Below are 19,628 nucleotides of genomic sequence, written 5' to 3'. Positions count from 1 at the left end.
CTGCGGGCAAGAGTGGTAAAACGCTCGACTTGAGGGTTTCAATTTAGAAGGGTTGCAATAAGCGTTTTAGATGGTGACAAATAGACTTCAGCAATAAAAAAAAATCAACCAACAACAAAAAAATAATCCATTACCTTGAAGGGTTGTGAAGAGTGCGATCTTCTGAGAGGAAATCATTTCCAGGTCGGCTGCATACCTATCCACATCATAATCCACCTCGTCGGTCATTTCCAGCAGCGTCTTTTCTTCTTTCAACCACTGGACCGACTCCTAATTGAAACCACGGATAAATAAATAAGTATTAAAAGAGAACAGAGGGCAAGCCATTTACAAGCCTGCATGAGGTGAAGAAAAAAAAAAAAAAAGAAGAAGAAAGGGGGGAGGGGTTGAGAAACACGAGGAGGAAAAATTAAATAAAACATTTCAAAAAAAGTGCCGTTGTACCTGAAATGCTACTTTATGTTCCTCCACCAAATCTTCCTCCATTTCCACGAGGTGAGAAACTGCTTCGTGGAATGTGTACAGCTGTGGTGAAACCTCCTCTTCCTGCAAATGACAAAAGGAACAAGAAGGGTACTCTTCAATGTCGCCAAATATTCCTCCGACCACATTATACATCCTTGTACCAAGTTTGATATAAATCCCTGAACCCGAGGCTTATATCACCTGAACTTTGTTTGTGTGTGGTGCATAAATCAAGTATTTACTGTGCAAGATAACATATTGCAACAACCGCGGGACCGGTACAGGAGCCCTATTCGAGTTTTGCAGGTCGTATCAAAACGACCGCAACTGCCAGCTAAGTCCACAGCCCCGAGCAAGTTCCTCGACCTATTTGTCACATTACAATACTCGTTGGGACCGTGCATTTCTGATAGGCGCTCACAACCTTCCTAATCTGGCCGAGCGAGCGCTCTGAGCCGGATCGCGCCAGATCATCTAAGGATACCAAAATCACCAAATGAGATCACCACAACGAGCAGAATCCAACCCAGAGACCAGGTACATTTATTTAACAAATAAATGGTATGGAGAAGGATTAAATGAAGCAATAACCAGTATGCAAAAAAATAAATAAAAATGAATCGATAAATAAACCCGGTTATAACCCTGACTGCCCTCAAACAAACCAAATGTCACAAATTTTTTTTTTAGCTCTTATCTTGCGGCCAGCTCATGCACTCGACAATAATAAAGCACAGAGAATGCAGTACAAAAAATTCCATGTAAGGTATTGTCATCGGTGTTCACAAAGTTGAGATTGAGCACGACTCACATGATGTCTCAAGTCTCGACCCCCCCCCGCCCCCTGCATGGGGTGTTTGACAAGACTCGTGAAGACAGATCGCTACTATAGGACATGTGGTACTAACACTTCGTCCCAGAAGGGGGAACCCTGTTGACACCATACTCTCTCCTTGAAATTCTCAACGATGCCTGCGACCCCACTGCGCCCGGCATGGCCCTCTCAGGGGAGTCTGCTACCATACGCAAGAAGAAGTAGTACAAACAATGATGCAGGGAGGTCGTTTTCAAATGCAGTGGCAAGCTGTGCAGTAGTCCTGGAGCAGAGTTATTGGGAGCTTCCTTGCGCAATCCGGCATAACAGTCACTCCCCTCAAATCCCCCGTTGCTTTGGGGAAATAAATGTTCACAACCTTAGCGCACTGAGTTCTGTACTCTCTGACTCTTCCTGCCGATCTCAGGTGCTCTCCTCCAGCATTATTGTCCTCTCTCGGCTTTCATGTCTCTCAAAAGCAGTTGCAACACCCAACACACCTCTGCATCAGCAACCTCACCAACTGTCCAAAAAGGTGTTTTTAAAAACTCCCTCTTCCAAACAGCAGTTCACGGAACTGCCCACGAGATTATCTCGAGCAACGTGCGAGCTCGTGATGGTGCTAAATGCACACTTCAACGCAGGTTTGCCCTGTATATCAGCTCAAGTGTTGAGGATAATGCCAACTTCCTCAATGCATATTTGCCACACATGTGCACTCTCATGGCCTGAGCTACTAAGCTCTTTTGTGTGCTTTGTAAAGAGATGATAGGAAATATTAATAACGGAGAGCCAGAGACTTGACAAGTGGAGGACAAAACAGCAGGATAGGGAAAACAAACATCTCACTGTACATACACAATGCCTTCAGAAAGTATTCACACCCCCCACCCCTCAACATTTTTTTTCCAGGCCAAATTTTAAAAAGATTAAATTGAGATTTTTGTCACTGATCTACACAAAATACCCCATCATTTCAAAGTGCATTTTTTTTTTAATTTTTACAAATTAATTAAAAACGAAAAGCTGAAACGTCTTGATTCAATAAGTAATCAACCGCTTTGCTACGATACTCCAGATTTTGCTCAGGTGTATCCAATTTCCTACCCAGTCCTACTTTCTTTCTTTGAGGTTACCACTTCCTCCCCTCCTCCTTCCATTCATCCCCTTGCTCATGTCCAACTGTTTTCCCACTACCAGTTCAAACCCTCAGTCACCTCACTCTTCCCTGAGCCTCAATGTTGTAAAGAAAATAATAATAAAAAATAATGCAACTTGAAGCGAATGAGTCACTGGATAAGTCTCCACTCACGTTAGATGTCAACCCACTGCTAAGTTTCATCTCAACTGAAGGGAGAGAAAGAGAAAGTAGAAGAGAACAACACATCAGATGCTTCTAACTCAAGTTTATGATCGAACTGGTTATGATTTTGCACCCGAGGGAGTATTGAGGGAGGTGGTAGAGCAGATGAGCATGGGTGGTGAAAGCCAAGATCTTTAATGGCTCACTGGAGTCAGTGCAAAAACCAGAGGATTAGAGTAACACAAGTAACACCATTACTTAACGATCCAGAGAAATGGGGAACTATAGACTTGTTAGTTTGACCAGTTATGGGGAAGATGTTAGGCACTAACTAGGATTCGATTGGGGAATCATTTCGTTTTATTAAAGGAAGATAGTGGTGAAGAAATTTATAGGAGTTCTTTGAAGCAGTTTTTGATTGAGTGGATGAGGGAATGACAATGAACATAGTCCAGGGTGGGCCGTGTATCTATTCCCGGTTTTGAACCCCTGCAATTCTGTTGCTAAGGAACAAAATTAAAAATATTTACAGGATATAGGTACATATTTCAAGTTTTTGTGGTATAACTAATTTTGTGCATGTCTGACTGAATTCAATAAAAGCTTTGACAGTTGAAATGTGATATAAAGTGGTCTTGGAGTATCACCAATGGATGCACACACTACTTGAAAATGATGGAAATCACGTTGACTTCATAATTTTGTACACGTCTCATTTCAATAAAATTTTTACCACAAAAACTTGAAATATGTCCCGATATCCTGAAAATATCGTTATTTACAGATAGTCTTAAAGATACCAAAATCACCAAATTTTGTCTTGCATTCTGCACTCTGACCCTCTTCCAAGCAGCCATTATTGTGGATCTTCTAACCAGTCTTCCAACCAACTATTTTGTGGAGCCGTCTTTTAACCAACTATTTTGTGTACATGAGTGATGGTGTGCTGTGTAAATCTGTGAGGGTCTTGCCCAGTGGTGTATTGTGCCAAATTTTGAGATACCGGAGTTCTGCAAAAATGTCAGTCATGACGTCATCGCCAGATCAATTGTCACATCAAGTTTTAACATGACAATACCATTCGAGTCCTCAAAGTGAGTGGTAAATGAAACACACATCTTTCCATGATAAACAAAAGCTTAACATATCCACTTGATTTCAATTCATAATTCCATTTTAAAAATAAATAAATAAAAAAGCCAAATCAGTTCATCTCTACTCTCTAACCACTGAAATGGAGAATTTTTTTTTAGCATCATGTGGTAAAGGGCTGCAAGGATGGCCGAGACTCCCTAGAGGTATGCACATTTGCCTCTAACCTGCCTAGCCTGGGCTAGAATCCTGACCTAGCTATAAACTGTCATTCTAGTGTTTCACAGGCAGGGAGATTCATCAATGAGTGTGCCATCCTGCTGATGGACATTGAACTGGGTGTCCTGTTTGCTGGTATTAGTTATTTCGTTTTTTTTTTTCAACATTAGTTGGTGTTTTTCTTGTAGTTGATGAAAGAAGATAAAGCTTTGGGGCCAGATAAACATCTGAGTATTGAAGGAGATTGGCAGAACAGGTGTTAACATGGCAGACATGTTTACACTGTCAGTGCAATTTCTCAGAAATTAGCATAATGGGTTTGAGGGTGCTTAAAACAATAATAAAATGTTATCAAACAAAACTTGAAATTGAAATAAACGTATTAAATCTGAAATGGAAAATGTACTCAAATATGGTACGATTCTGTGTGCTTGAACATGTATCTATTTTAATTAACATAATCAGATCTATCCCTTGTATTGAAAGATGATCAACCTGTCTAGTAGACATGATAAGCAGGCTGACCTTTAAAATAAGCTTTAATTCAGAACAGAAGAATTGCCTATTATTTAAATATATTTTACTTATTTAGGGATTTTATGAAATGATAGATATAAGGTACCAACAAGGTTAATAGGAGAATGTTATTACAACTCACCTGGAATGTTGGTCTAAGGAAATGTTCAGATGTATTCACCAACCTCTGATTGCTTCATATTATATACAATTCCCTAGTTTGTTAAGAAGCAGACTGAACTTTTCCCCTTCCATACCATAAATTGTATGTGATCCATCAATGTACCCAAAGGATTTCAGTTTTGACGTCCTTCTGTGCTGGGAGAAATTTCACACATCTGGTCTTGAAATATATATACTACAATCCTTCAAAATTAGGCTGATTGCTGCACAAAAGCTGAAAATACATCGACCTGACAAAATGTGGTGCCAGCGTTTGAAAATGACAAAGAGCTGCGTCTCACTGAACACTATATAAAGAACTAAAATTCTCCATGTATTTCAGAGATCTGGAGCAAGACTGTGTTCTTCTCTACAGATTCCTCCACATGCACATATGTATTTGTTTATGTTGTTTGTTAAATAAATGACTCAAATGTACAGAATGACTTAAGAATTTCTTCTACAACACCTAATGCCATGCTCGTCTGCTTTGCTAACACGAGTTCTTATCATTGATGCATTTATAGTCCTATTCTTGCTCATACAATGTGTGTATAGATGTATCATACAATGTATCATACAATGTGTCACATACATACAATGTGACAGCTTTTCAGAGTCTTCACAACAGCCACATCACTGATCCACCCAGACTTCAACTGGTTGGAAACATCCAAAGTTTTCCATGCCTTCAAATCTTCCAGGGTGTAAATATTTTTTGGAAACCTAACATCATTCACTTAGTATGTCTGCAAATAAAATTGTTGAAAGTTTGTCTTGCTTCTGGACCATGCTGTATTCGGCAATTCATATGAGACTGTGTATGTCTATAACCTATATTGTTATAATAGCACTCCCAAGATAAAGTGTCCAATGTGTTGACATACCGAAGCTTTGGGACAAGCTTTTCCCCCAATTATTTGCCCATGAAACTGATAAAAGCACAATAACTCAGCCGACCATGAACGTCAGTGGCTTTCTTATTTATTTATTTTAACTGTTGAGTTGAGCTCCACCTCAAATGGATTGAGGTGTCCATGCGCAACTCCGGCAGGACTACACCCCTGGTCTCGTCATGGGACAGAGTGTGTGTGAGTGAGTGAGTGAGTGAGTGAGTGAGTGAGTGAGTGAGTGAGTGAGTGAGTGAGTGAGTGAGTGAGTGAGTGAGTGAGTGAGTGAGTGAGTGAGTGAGTGTGTTTTCAGCGTTTATATTCTTCATCCTAAAACCACCTTGCCCCCCACATTTTTTTCCCATACCCCAAAACATATTCATCTGAAACTTGGTACATGGCTCGATTATGATATGCGAGAGAACAAGTTCGAGTTTCAGGGCATTGTCAATTTTTCAGTGTTATGCCCTTTTTGGACTTGAAAATATCACATCAGTACAGGACATATATTACAAAGCACTTCTCGCTCTTGTTTAATCTGGTGTTGGTGAAGTGCAGGTATGGGATGAATGACCCCCTGCATCAAATTACCTTTATCTGCAAAATTATTTTCGAAAGGTACATGACCTTTGACCCAAAATTGAATAATTGTCTATCGCACTCCATACTTGTACCAAGTTTCATCAAAATCCCTTCATAAGTTATTGTGGTAAGAAAAATCTGCTATGCATGCACAACCCCAAAATAATGCCTTCAGCTGCAGAGGCATAAAGACAGGGAATATAATTAAATAAATACAAGAAGAAAAATAATCATAACAATGACAATAAAACTTACATTCTGCTCACAGAGCATCTTCAGATCATCATGAGTTCCAGGAGAGCAGACACCATTCTGGCCAGAGGATGGATGTACCACTGCCCCAGGGTCAACTTGGCTCGCAGCCATCATGACTGGGTCTACACCAAGCTCCTTCACTCTACACAAAATGAATAACAGAGACGACAGAGAAGCTTTATAATCATTTTACATTTTCAGAATAAAGCTATACCATCGGTTGAACATCCCACCATGCACTGCTCGGTTACAAAACCAACCTTTAACTTGTGGCAAAGCTTCAAGCAAAACATTAATAAAAAATTAATAAATAAAAATAAATAAATAAATTAAAAAATATATAAAAATAAAATAAAAGCACTACGATTCACAAATTTCTCTTTCAACACATGCAGGGATGAGAGTATTCAAAACCTCCATTCCATTCAACTTGAGAAGAGGGGAGGGAGGTGACAAAAAAAATTATGTACATATAGATATAAATAAAAAGGTTAAATTTATAGTGAACCCTGCCAAAAATGAACACCTCTGATTGTAAACAAAGTCGAATAATCTTTGATACAAACATGATCAAATGAACCACATACATCGATTGTGTGTGGTAGAATGTTCTTTGGCATCATACAACGCTTGAACTCGTCAAAGCATCAAATCAGTGATGGTCTGTTTCTTGTATGGAACATACCAAGGCATTTTGTCGTGTGGAACACATTTACTGTAGGAGGATGGTCCCACGTACCATACATCCAGAACACCATCGACCTAGAAGAGACGAAGTGGGCTACAACTTCTTCCCTGGGCACCAATGAGTGCTGACATGAGTGAAATGGAACACATCTTGGAACATTGATCGGCAGCTGCAGAAAAGCTAACCCTATGCAAAGTAATATCCAAGAGCTGCAATAAAATCTTCTTTCACAGAGGCCATAATCAGGCTGTCATGCAGACTATCGATTTGATGCCTACACGGTTTCAAGCATCACGTGACGCCAAATAACATGCTACCAGACACCAACATATTGTGACGTCCACGGGACTTGAACAGTCCCGCCAACGTAGAATGAGCCGAAACGATGGAGGCGGTTTATTTTTATAACCCAAAGATGGCGGTTCTAATCGCTCTACCGCAAACGGGACGAGGAAGGTGGCACGAGTCGCTTTTCACTGAGTTGATAATGTTTATTTCTTTAACCAGAAATAACAAGACTCGGCAAGAAGAGGGATCCGGGGCGATTCGACGGGATGGTGGTGTGGGTTCGGGCGTGGGGAAAACACAGACAATTCCAATGAATATACAAATCTCAAACCCTCGAAGGCACCAGGTACACACACACACACACACACACACACACACACACACACACACACACACACACACACACACACACACACACACACACACACACACACACACACACACACACACACACACACACACACACACACACACACACACACACACACACACACACAAAACGTAACTGGTCCTGGTGGTCAGGCTGGCCCGTGGTGCGGACGTAACAGTCCCTGGATTGGCGCCGGACGAGCTGGCGTTGCGCTCGTCAGGGGCAGGAGACACCGTGGTACTGTCGACCTCCTGGTGTCGGCCCATGTCCGCTCACAGCCGCCAGGGAACCAGTTCTGGCGCCAAGTTGCGAGCAGGAGATGGAGGCAGGTCCGCCCGCCGTTCGACCCCGTACTCAGAGCCAGCAGAACCCCAGAGCCAACCGAGCTGAGGCACGAAGCACAGCAAGGCCTCGAGACACGGTGAAAACCAGGATCGAATCAGCGCAACAACACAGCACGCTCCCAGCACAACAGCCTCCACCAGAACCGTTTTTCTGTCCCGATCTTCTTCTTCTTTTTCGACCCCGAACAGAACCTTTTTATCCTCCCGTCCTCGTCACTTCCAATCGAACCGTTTTATTGGCCCTGCGCCGTCGCCTTCCGCCAATCTTGATCACGGGGCGGAGCCATCCGCAGCACTGTCCTGTGACGTCACGGCAAGCCTCCAGGGATTACTAAAAGCGGTTTACGCAGACACACTTACCCTATCCCGTGTCCCTATCTAATTACGTGACAATTATCATTTCCCCCTTGAAGAAATGGACATTTACTAGACAACTTATCACCACTGAATTGCTACTTATTACATCGAGATCCTGGTAAACTCGAACAGCATGGCATACCTAATTAAACATCCTAATTACCCTTTGAATGTATACCCCCCCTCAAACGTAACACTGCCACCTCCTCTGGTACCGCAGCTCCTACAAGGTATATCACAGGCGCTACCGTACCAGCCTTAACACTTACTGACTCACACCTAATTAACCTAACGAAATAAAGTAGGAGGGGCAATGGGCAGCGAGCCACAGCTAACTTACCTATCCTGCTTAATGTACTACCCCCTTATGGCCTTATCCTCGCCTAAACAATTTTTATTTATTTATTTTTTTTTAGTTTTATTTTATCACATGAGAGCACTGAGCGAAGTTGCACTCTATCCTCTGGATCATAGCTCTTGCCCAACACTCTTCCAGTGATCTGGGGAGGGGAAACAAAAGGTTTCACAAAAACACAACACTTATACTTTACATTCCTACTCTAAGCCTTAACGACACTATTCACGGAATATTTACACTTGACCGTGTCCCCCAGTGGATGCTAATAGACCCAGCGTTACCTGGGGAGCCAATTTTCAAATTTGCTTGCCCCAAAATTATGCGGACATCATGCCCTTGCTGCACATGTCAAGTTGTATGGGATCGAGTGGGACTCATACATCTTCACAACACTCACACCATGGTCATCATCACATTTCTAGGTCATGGTCCCCATTTTAATGATGCAGGCTGAATTCCGTCATGGCCGTGGGGTGGGTTACCACAAGATGATGGGGGCATCTCAGGTGCAACCATGCCCACAGGTAAGCTTTAGTCCAACCCGGACGTTTCTCCGCCCCCGCTCCCTTTGATTCCCACCCCCCTGGTAGCCATCAGCTCTAACCCCGTACAACACACTGGAAGGGGTCTCACTGGCTCCTCTGGCCTTCCTGGGTCGCCAAGGTCCTACCCGCCTTGGTCGCCCAACCAGACCCTCTCCCAGTTGCCTCCAGACACTGTCACCGTTAGCCACCAGGGGTGAATCTCCTTGAAGGGGGTCGCAATTCCCGCTCACCGTGAGCTTCAGCAATCCCTGTAGACAAGAACATCATCCCCACCCACAAAACCCACATGACTCCCCCACCCCATCGGCCTTACATGTGACACCTGCATTTCTAACACTTCACCGACCATGAGCTTCCCTGTTACCACACCATGTCCAATAAAAAAAAAAAATCAATGTGTGCACCATACATTTCACTTCTTAACTTGAAACAACTCACACAGCACTTTTCCTCACCCGATCCACGCACCAGTCATTGGACAGCCACTCGTTCCCGCTTTGTTACCAATTACCCACTGTCCCGATTGTCACTCTAAAACACAGCAGAACTTACAAACCCATGCCAATTTTTCCACAATTCACTATTTTCACCAAAGGAGGCACTTCGCCACAATCTCAGCAGCCGAGCATGGCCCGATATGCTCAGCCCGATCTAGTCTCCCAGACCCCCGACAGTGATCTCCGGACTCGACCGATGAAAGGGCACCTCAGATAGACCTGGCGGTTCAGCAGGAGGATTCATCCTCTGAAGCATTTGGGTAATGCCAATTTCTCCCAGCCCCCCTCCCTGATCCTGAATCTCCGCCTGTCGGATAGTCACCGATGGCCTCTCGGGCACCCGACCCGGCCGACTCCACGAGGCCAGCCTGGCCGCGCACTCGGTGCACGGTGGGTGGATCCTGAAGCTCCACCAGCGCTCGGACCTCAGGGTCAGGAAGAGCAGCTAAAAAATTCTCGAGTGCCAGTCTGTCCCACGCCTCCACTGTAAGGTCCCGATACGCGATCCTGACTGATTGGTAAATGTCCTGTGCCAGCTCCTGCACTGTCTCACCCGGCTTTAATCTGCGGTGCTGGAGCTGGGCCCGCACCAGATCACAGTTTGCCGCGAACCCAAACCGACGGCTCAACGCCTCGCAAATGTGGGAGCTGGTCAACATCCCCTCCGCGATCACGTTTAACACATCTGCGGCTGGTCCCTGCAACGTTGCCACCAAATTCCCTGTACGTTCCCGCTCATTCCACCCGTTTAGTCGGGAAATACACTCAAATTGCGTCAGAAAAGCTTCAAGGCTCCCTGACCCGTCAAAATTTACCAGGGGGATCACTTTTACGGTGGCCCGCTTCTCAGTTTCTCCCTTGTCCGAATCCAGCCCAGGGATCAAACACCCTTGTGGCTGCGTATCCAATTTCGGAGCCCACTGTGGCCAAAGATGTTTTGTGGTGAGGGTCTCATGGGTCAATTTTGCCTCCTGTTCCAAACGTTGAATGGACCGATTCAGCTCTTCCCGCAGGATCTTCTGGGCCCGCACAACCTCCTCCAAGGCTCCGTCGCGAGTTTGTAGCTGCTCCTCAACCAACCCGGACACTCTACTTACAAAAGACGGCTCTACCAGGCCTTTATCCAAGACTTCATCTTGGCTCATAATTTTATCTTGTTCGTCCAAACGAGCCTCCAATTCTTTTACCTCCTCCGCCAAATTCATCCCTTGCTTCCTCAGCTCTCCGCACTCTTCAACTTGCAGCTGCATACAAGCATCCACACAGGCACGAAGACGTTCCAGGCTTTCATCCACTTTATCAACCCGAATGTTCGTTGCATCAATTTTATCTACCAATTTCTTCCGCATATTTTCCCCCTCCAATGTAATTTCTACCTTTGTTTCCTCCAATCTATCCTCGAATTTACTTTGTATTTCCCCCAATTGAACATCCACACTCCTGCATCTCAGTTTTCATTTTCTCCATCTTTTCCCCCAATTCATCCCTCATGAAATCAATCCGTGCACCCAACTGTTGCCCCATTACGCCCAATTGATCTGTCATTTCTGCCATTTGTGCCCCCTGTGCTGTAATTGCACTCATTAAACGTTCCAACATTGTCCAGATCGTCATCGTGCCGGTTTCCGGCGCTGCCGGCTCCGTTACGGGCGATGAAGCACGGTCCACGTTCGGAATGGGAGAGGTTCCAACCCTACCCCCGTCTCTCCCTTCTTCCCCCGACTCGCTGCCAGACACGTGGCCTTCCTCCTCAAACATCTGCACATCTGCTATGGTGCAGAAGTCCCGTTTGCCGCCAATTAATTTTAATTTGAAAAATCCCGCCAAAATTTTTCCGCGCTCGCGCGCTTTTCTGTAGTAATTTTATATTCCAATTCGTGGCGAGATTTCAGTTCTGGTATATTCTCCCGATACCAAATATAATTTAGAGGGGTTCGAACATCCAACACCCTGACACCAATATGACTTCCACGGGACTTGAACAGTCCCGCCAACGTAGAATGAGCGGAAACGATGGAGGCGGTTTATTTTTATAATCCAAAGATGGCGGTTCTAATCGCTCTACCGCAAACGGGACGAGGAAGGTGGCACGAGTCGTTTTTCACTGAGTTGATAATGTTTATTTCTCTAACCAGAAATAACAAGATTCGGCAAGAAGAGGGATCCGGGGCGATTCGACGGGATGGTGGTGTGGGTTCGGGCGTGGGGAAAACACAGACAATTCCAATGAATATACAAATCTCAAACCCTCTAAGGCGCCAGGTAGGTACACACACACACACACACACACACACACACACACACACACACACACACACACACACACACACACACACACACACACACACACACACACACACACACACACACACACACACACACACACACAAAACGTAACTGGTCCTGGTGGTCAGGCTGGCCCGTGATGCGGACGCAACAGTCCCTGGATTGGCGCCGGACGAGCTGGCGTTGCGCTCGTCAGGGGCAGGAGACACCGTGGTACTGTCGACCTCCTGGTGTCGGCCCAAGTCCGCTCACAGCCGCCAGGGAACCAGTTCTGGCGCCAAGTTGCGAGCAGGAGAGGGAGGCAGGTCCGCCCGCCATTCGACCCCGTACTCAGAGCCAGCAGAACCCCAGAGCCAACCGAGCTGAGGCACGAAGCACAGCAAGGCCTCGAGACACGGTGAAAACCAGGATCGAATCAGCGCAACAACACAGCACGCTCCCAGCACAACAGCCTCCACCAGAACCGTTTTTCTGTCCGGATCTTCTTCCTCTTTCTTTTCGACCCCGAACAGAACCTTTTTATCCTCCCGTCCTCGTCACTTCCAATCGAGCCGTTTTATTGGACCTGCGCCGTCGCCTTCCGCCAATCGTGATCACGGGGCGGAGCAATCCGCAGCACTGTCCTGTGCCGTCACGGCAAGCCTCCAGGGACTACTAAAAGGGGTTTACGCAGACAAACTTACCCTATCCCGTGTCCCTATCTAATTACGTGACAATTATCATTGCCCCCTTGAAGAAATGGACATTTACTAGACAACTTATCACCACTGAATTGCTACTTATTACATCGAGATCCTGGTAAACTGGAACAGCATGGCATACCTAATTAAACATCCTAATTACCCTTTGAATGCATACCCCCCCTCAAACGTAACAATATGTTGCCCATGTGATTGTGTTCAAATCACAGATTGCTAAAATAAAGTTTACAATATTGAATGAGGGTTGTTCATTTTGGTCTGGCAGGCCAACACTACAAACATGAGTGAAGCATGCGACAGGATTTTGGGGAGAAAGAAAAAAAGAAAAGAAAAAAAAAGTGATCAACAGAGACACAAACACCCAAACAACAACAACCACTAAGGCAGAGGAGTTTAAGAATCAGGTTGAGAAAGCAGACCCTACTCCACATCAGAGGTCGTGGAGGGGGAGAGATCAGATTGACTGCTGCCAGCAGGAAGGAAGGGGATGTCCATTGGATTTATCCCAAACTCTTTCACCCTGGAAAGTGAGGAACCAGAGAGACAAGGAAAGGGACACAAAAGCAGAGCAAGCACGTGCGGTTCTGCAAGACATCCTACAGGCTGCAAAGTTTAGCACTTGTTAAAGCGGTACAGAATGTACATCAACAGGAGAGTTTAAAAATCAGGGCAATTCAGCTGCACTATCGCAAACGGAGGAAATTTTTATTCATTTTTTTTTTTAAACAAAGAAAACAAAACATTCAGTTTTCAGACAAATGCAATGGAAAAATAAGACGACCCATGCACAATGCTTTGTAAACCATCACCGACTGCAGCCACGTTACTAAGGCAATATGTCATTCATACAAGTGCATTCTGCCAGACCACGTGATAGGGACAAACATGAGGCAAACATAAAAACAAATTGGAACAAGAAAAAGAACAATCAGATTGTAGATGCTCGCCAGAACTTGTTTTGTGTGGTCTTTGTGTACTGGTGTGTTACGTAATTAACAAGAGACATAACTAGAACTGTCACGATACAACTGCTGGCAGTGATGGGCAATTCAGCTGCTCAACAGAGACAAACACCCAAACAATAACTACAGCAGAGGAGTTTAAGATTCATGGAGAGAAAGCAGACCCTACTCCACAGCAGAGGTCGTGGAGGGGGAGAGATCTTATTTTCCTTCTTCTCTGAAATGGCTGAACAGATCGAAGCATGCGGCACTAAGATTCTGTGAGGACAAACAGACAGACAAATAAACCAATGTCATCCGCAGGGTGACCCGTATCTTGCCAAAAGGTGACCACGTGTGACTTCTTTAAGGTCACACTGAGGTGAACAGAGCTGCTATCCACCAGGAGCGACTCCTTGAGGAATATCTGCCTACGAGAGATTCCGATGAGAATCGTTCTACAGAGTAACCATGAAAAATATGCTTTTGCCTCATAACGCCACCAAATGACGTCATAATGTCTCAAGCTTGACATATCGAGAAAGCACTCATCGAGGTGTTCAATTTGAGGTACTACACGATATGGTTCCTAAAACTTGAAAATTTGACCTTGGGGTCAAATATGTTTGACCTTTGGCGCTAACCATGAAGGTCAAGGCCAATCGCCACCAAAAATTAATCAGCTGAGCGCCAGACCATGAACTATATTCCCATGAAGTTTGAAGACGATCCGATCAAAATTACTCAAAAAATAAGGGTTTCGTCAACTTCCCTGATTTGCGACAAAGTGACCTTGACCTTCAAAATTTTGTGCGCTAAAAGGGACCTCTATAGGCCTCTGATATGCGAAGTTACAAAAATTTCCAATGATAACTGTGCTCTGCAGAGCGATTTATACGAGACTAGTGGTAATGCCCGGCGTTGCTCGGGCTTTCTTGCAACTTTCCTGAATAGCTGTTAGCGGTTAGCGGTTAGGGGTTAGCGGTTAAGGTTGCAGTTAGGGTTAGGGTTAGGGTTAGTGTTAGGGTAGCTAACCCTAACACTAACCCAAACCCTAACCCTAACAGCTTGGCGTAGCGGAGGTAAACAGCGCCCGGGGCAAAGTGGAAATTTGCGTTCCCTGTAGGCCTTAAACTTGAGTGGTCAGGTCAGGTATGGGAGCATGTGCCAGAACAGCGCGTCGCTGCGTCCACTTTCCGCCGGTACTCCAGGGGCCTCCGTCTGGCCATCCCCCAGGCAGATGCCAGGCCCATCCCCATCTCCTTGAGATGATGGTCAACCTGCTGCAACCATGAGGCACGTGGTCGGCCCACTGGCCTCCTCCACTCATGAGACTCCCTCGCTGAGAGAATCTGGTGAGCAGGATCAGCGTCAGGAAAACGAGCCACATGTCCATACAGCCGCAGCTGACGCTCACGGACTATGCAGGTAACAAATCTCATCCGAGTCTCTCTCAGCAACCGCTCGTTGGACACAAAATCCGACCAGCGATAGCCAAGGATTCTCCGAAGAGACCTGGTACCAAAGGAATTAAGTCTCCGTCTCAGATCCTTGGTCAAAGTCCAAGTCTCGCACCCATAGAGCAAGACTGGAAGTACCAAGGACCTGAAGACTCGGACTTTCGTCCTCCCGCACAGGTACCGGCAGCGCCACACCCCATGATCCAGTGAATCCATGACTCCCCAGGCCCGACCCAGACGTCTATTGACCTCCGGCTCACAACCTGCGGAGACATGAATATCACTGCCAAGGTAAGTGAATCTATCCACGACCTCAACATCCTCACCACAAACAGACACAGACAGGACAGCAGCATCCAAGATGTCACCGAAAGCCTGGATCTTTGTTTTGACCCAAGAAATCCGTAATCCCAACGGCTCCGACTCCTCATTCAGCACCTCGAGGGCCCCCAAGAGGATGTCTAAAGTCTCCGCAAAGATGACTGCATCATCTGCAAAATCAAGGTCCGAGATCTTGACATTGCCAAACGATGCACCGCAACTTGATCTCTCCGACATCCTCCCAAAAATCCAGTCCATACAAGTGCTGAAAAGTGTGGGGGCAAGTACACATCCCTGACGAACTCCAGTAACAACTGGAAATAAGTCAGAGGCGGTACCACCACACTTCACAGCACTCTCAGTACCAGAGTAGAGTTCAGACATCAGATCGATCAGTTTCGGTGGCACCCCACGAAGACCAAGAATCCTCCAGAGGACATCCCGATTCACTGAATCGAACGCTTTACAGAGATCAACATAGGCTGCAAGCAGCCCCTGCCGAAACTCTCGTCTGCGTTCAGTGAGGACACGAAGAGCAAGGATACGGTCAATCGTTGACCTCTTTGGTGTAAAGCCTGACTGCTCTGGACGCTGGTGCTCAAGCAGATGGTGGCGAACCCTATCAAGAATTATCCGAGCAAAGACCTTGCCTTTGAGTGGATTTGAATGGAATTTGAGTGGATTTGAAACTTGAGTGGATTTGAATGGAAAATCCCATTAGGGATATCGATTTATCGATTTTTTTCGAATACTGGAAGTGTTATGGAAAAAATTTATAGCCAATGACCTAAGTTGGACCAAAAACCATAATCGTACCGAATTTGAATGGAATCCGTTGGAGTTTGTGAAAATGCATCAAAACGAATTTTGAGGGGCCTCTTACGGAAGACAATAATATCATTAGTATATGTACCAAATCTTGTTTCATTTCATGCAGTAACAAAAATCTGATGGTGGAACAAAGAAAGGGGCGTGCCAAAATATTAATATAGATTACAGACCAAAAAAAACCAAAAACATATGAAGGTCAAGGCCAATCGCCACCAAAAATTAATCAGCTGAGCGCCAGACCATGAACTATATTCCCATGAAATTTGAAGACGATCCGATCAAAATTACTCAAAAAATAAGGGTTTCGTCGACTCCCCTGATTTGCGACAAAGTGACCTTGACCTTTGACCTTCAAAATTTTGTGCACTGAAAGGGACCTCTATAGGCCTCTGATATGCAAAGTTACAAAAATTTCCAATGATAACTGTGCTCTGCAGAATTTTTTATACGTGATTACAGACAAACAAACAAACAAAAAAAAAAAAAAAAAAAAAAAAAAAAAAGCTGACGAACATATCTTGCAAAAACTTCGTTTTGTCAAGATAAAAAACAAAGACAAACAGTACAAAGACATCCTGCTTTGATGAAACACTTGACCCTGAGCCATGACGTTTATTATTAAATTTAATTTAGAATCGGATGAAAATAAATTAAATTCAAATCAAATGGAAGACCAAATAAAATGGGGACTGCATTGGAGTCATCAGAAGGAACCCGAATGAGCAAAAAACAAAGATGAAGTCATCATAAGGAACCTGGATAGCATTCGGGTTTCACATGTTGCTCCTCTACCCTCAAACCCATCCAGGTGCAGCCAAGTGAACCTCATTCAAAAATAAATAAATAATAATAATAATTTTTAAGAATAATAAAATAAAGCAAAGACCACATCAAAAACAACCCATCTCAAAAAAAATATTCAAATAATTCTGGCTACTGCACCATGTATCCGATGAGGTTGAAATTTAAAACATATATTTCCCATCACAATGAGATCACAATTGTGAAGTTTCACATCAATTAAAGCGGTTCAAGAGAAATAACTAAGATTTTCACTTTATCCAACATGGCAGCCAGACCATGCCACTCAACTATTCATGATTACCCTGGCATCCCCAACGCTTGGGAAACATTTGTGAAGTTCCCCTCAAACTGTCCAGCCGTTCTGGAGAAGATTTTTTAAAGTAGGTTTAAGGGTAAATCCATTCGGGCTGCCAAACCATGTGTGAACATTTTGTTCCTCATGGGTAGGCGGTCATACGTGTAAAATTTTGCCTCGATCTGTTCAGCCACTTCAGATATTTCTGAAAGTTTTTTTTTTGTGTTTGTTTTTAAATAATTTGGCTGTCGAATCACATGACCGATGAAGTTATCAAAAATTTTTTCTGTGGACCAATTTATCCCTAGATGACCCTCCATTTTTTTTTTTTCATACTGATCGGATGTCGCGTTCTACATATACAATGACGTCATAACGAAGGCAACCAAGATGTCATTAAAAATAAAAAATAAAAAATCACTTATTCCCCATGAGGAGTACTTGTCGTGTGTGTGTGTGTGTGTGTGTGTGTGTGTGTGTGTGTGTGTGTGTGTGTGTGTGTGTGTGTGTGTGTGTGTGTGTGTGTGTGTGTGTGTGTGTGTGTGTGTGTGTGTGTGTGTGTGTGTGTGTGTGTGTGTGTATATATATATATATATATATATATATTTTTTTTTTTCTCCTTCGTGTGGTTTCACAGATACAGAGGTCCAAAGTTTTTGTTTTTCCAACAGTTTTCACGAGCCTCGACCTCGACTATGTATACAAAAAAAAAAACTAGTACTCGTAATAATATACATACATACATACATACATACATACATACATACATACAGTGCATACAGTGCATATATTACTTTTTAAATAAAATGAATAGAAGGGCCAACCAAGAAATTCTACAACACAAAATGGGGCAAATACAGTCTCAGCCAGAGACATGAGGTAGGCAGAATATACCAAGAAACATGATTGAGCTTCAGGTCTCAAGCAGATATGGATTGGTGAAAATAAGCAAATGAATAAATTGTGATATCATAAATCATCCATTCCCAGGAATCACTGTCACCAAGAATAAAGGAGTAAGGTGAAGAAAAGGTTGGTGGGTTGGGGGGGGGAGCGGAAGCAATGGGGTCTTCATTGTGAAATTAATCTGAAAGTTTAAAGCAAATTGTTGCATCAGAGGTCGAAGACCTCCACGAATGACCAAATTATCTCAGAATTCACAGAGTTCGAGGGATTACAATAATGGTGGACGGAGGTGATGTTTTCACCCATCTGTCTGTCTGTGTGCAGGAGATCTCAAAAAGTTTGATGGATTTGGATAAAACTTGATGGGTAGGTTGGGTGTGTGACAAGGACAAGCTGATTCGATTTTGTTGAAGATTCAGATCTAGGCAGAGGTACAAGCTCTTCCGAGTGCCTTTAAGTTTATACTGCATTCAATTAACCATTTACTACAAATTAGCTTACGATGATCGTTATACTGGGATCATTCAAATAAAACCATGACTGGCAGTTTCTCATGCAGAAAAACGTTTCTTATAAATTAATTCGAGGAATAATGAAAGACAAGACACGACAAATAAACAGAACAGATCTTGCTGTCGACAGACAAATATGGCAGAAGGGAGCATGTAAACTTGTATATACAAATGGATTAATAGAACTAAACCCTGATATCATCACTGAAAGTACCAGAATAAAACTAGAAACAAAGGGGAAGGTAGGGACTTGAGCAGGCACGACCTGGTCTCGGCACAAGACTGGTGTAGCTCAGAGTGGGAGGATGGCACTGAGATGGCGATGAGGCAATGCCTTCGTAGTATCTCTAACCATGTGTTGACATCCAAGCTGGGCTCGAGTGCCAATATGCGATCTCGAACCGTTTTGTTCACCTCGATCTATCACTACGTACATGCACGGATGCGGCCTTTTCACAGTGAGGACACGCCTTCCAACAAGTAGCTGGTCCTGCAATTTCCAGTGGGAGAATATGCTTTTTGGGCCGTACCACACCTTTCCAGAGCTCCATAACGCTCTCTTACAACCTAGCCTAGTCCTTGGCCAAAGGCCTGTGAGGCTTTCATTTAAAGCATGAAACGCTTTCCATGTGCCATTGTGCCCACAAGTCCTCCACCTGGCCTCTGCTGTACAGAAAGTCCATCACAGTACACCTGAGCCTACTCTGCTCAAACATTACAATCACCACCTTTATCAGTGCACATATTACATACCACTCATCTGACATATCTCCAATATAGGTGTAACTCTACCTGACTAACACACGTAACAAGCTATTCTGAGCAC

The 19,628-nt window shown here is 44.2% G+C and overlaps 1 protein-coding gene across 3 annotated transcripts in view; it reads right to left on the bottom strand.

Moving 5' to 3' along the window:
- KIF2A (kinesin family member 2A) overlaps positions 1-19,628 on the bottom strand; it is a 66,527-nt gene that overhangs the window by 10,402 nt on the left and 36,497 nt on the right. For 2 of the 3 annotated variants that reach the window (XM_085885301.1, XM_085885299.1), the window contains exons 17-20: positions 13,157-13,252; positions 6,299-6,440; positions 445-546; positions 135-270 (exon numbers count right to left, since the gene is read on the bottom strand). In XM_085885301.1, the coding sequence (XP_085741427.1) occupies positions 135-270; positions 445-546; positions 6,299-6,440; positions 13,157-13,252 (476 nt within the window). The remainder of the gene's footprint in view (positions 1-134; positions 271-444; positions 547-6,298; positions 6,441-13,156; positions 13,253-19,628) is intronic. The other variant, XM_085885302.1, reaches the window with a different exon arrangement.

Source organism: Eptatretus burgeri, chromosome 6 (genome assembly GCF_056783735.1).
Source record: "Eptatretus burgeri isolate ZD-2024b chromosome 6, Ebu_testis_v1, whole genome shotgun sequence".
Classification (NCBI taxonomy): Eukaryota; Metazoa; Chordata; class Myxini; order Myxiniformes; family Myxinidae; genus Eptatretus; species Eptatretus burgeri.
This window is presented reverse-complemented; position numbering and strand designations above follow the sequence as displayed.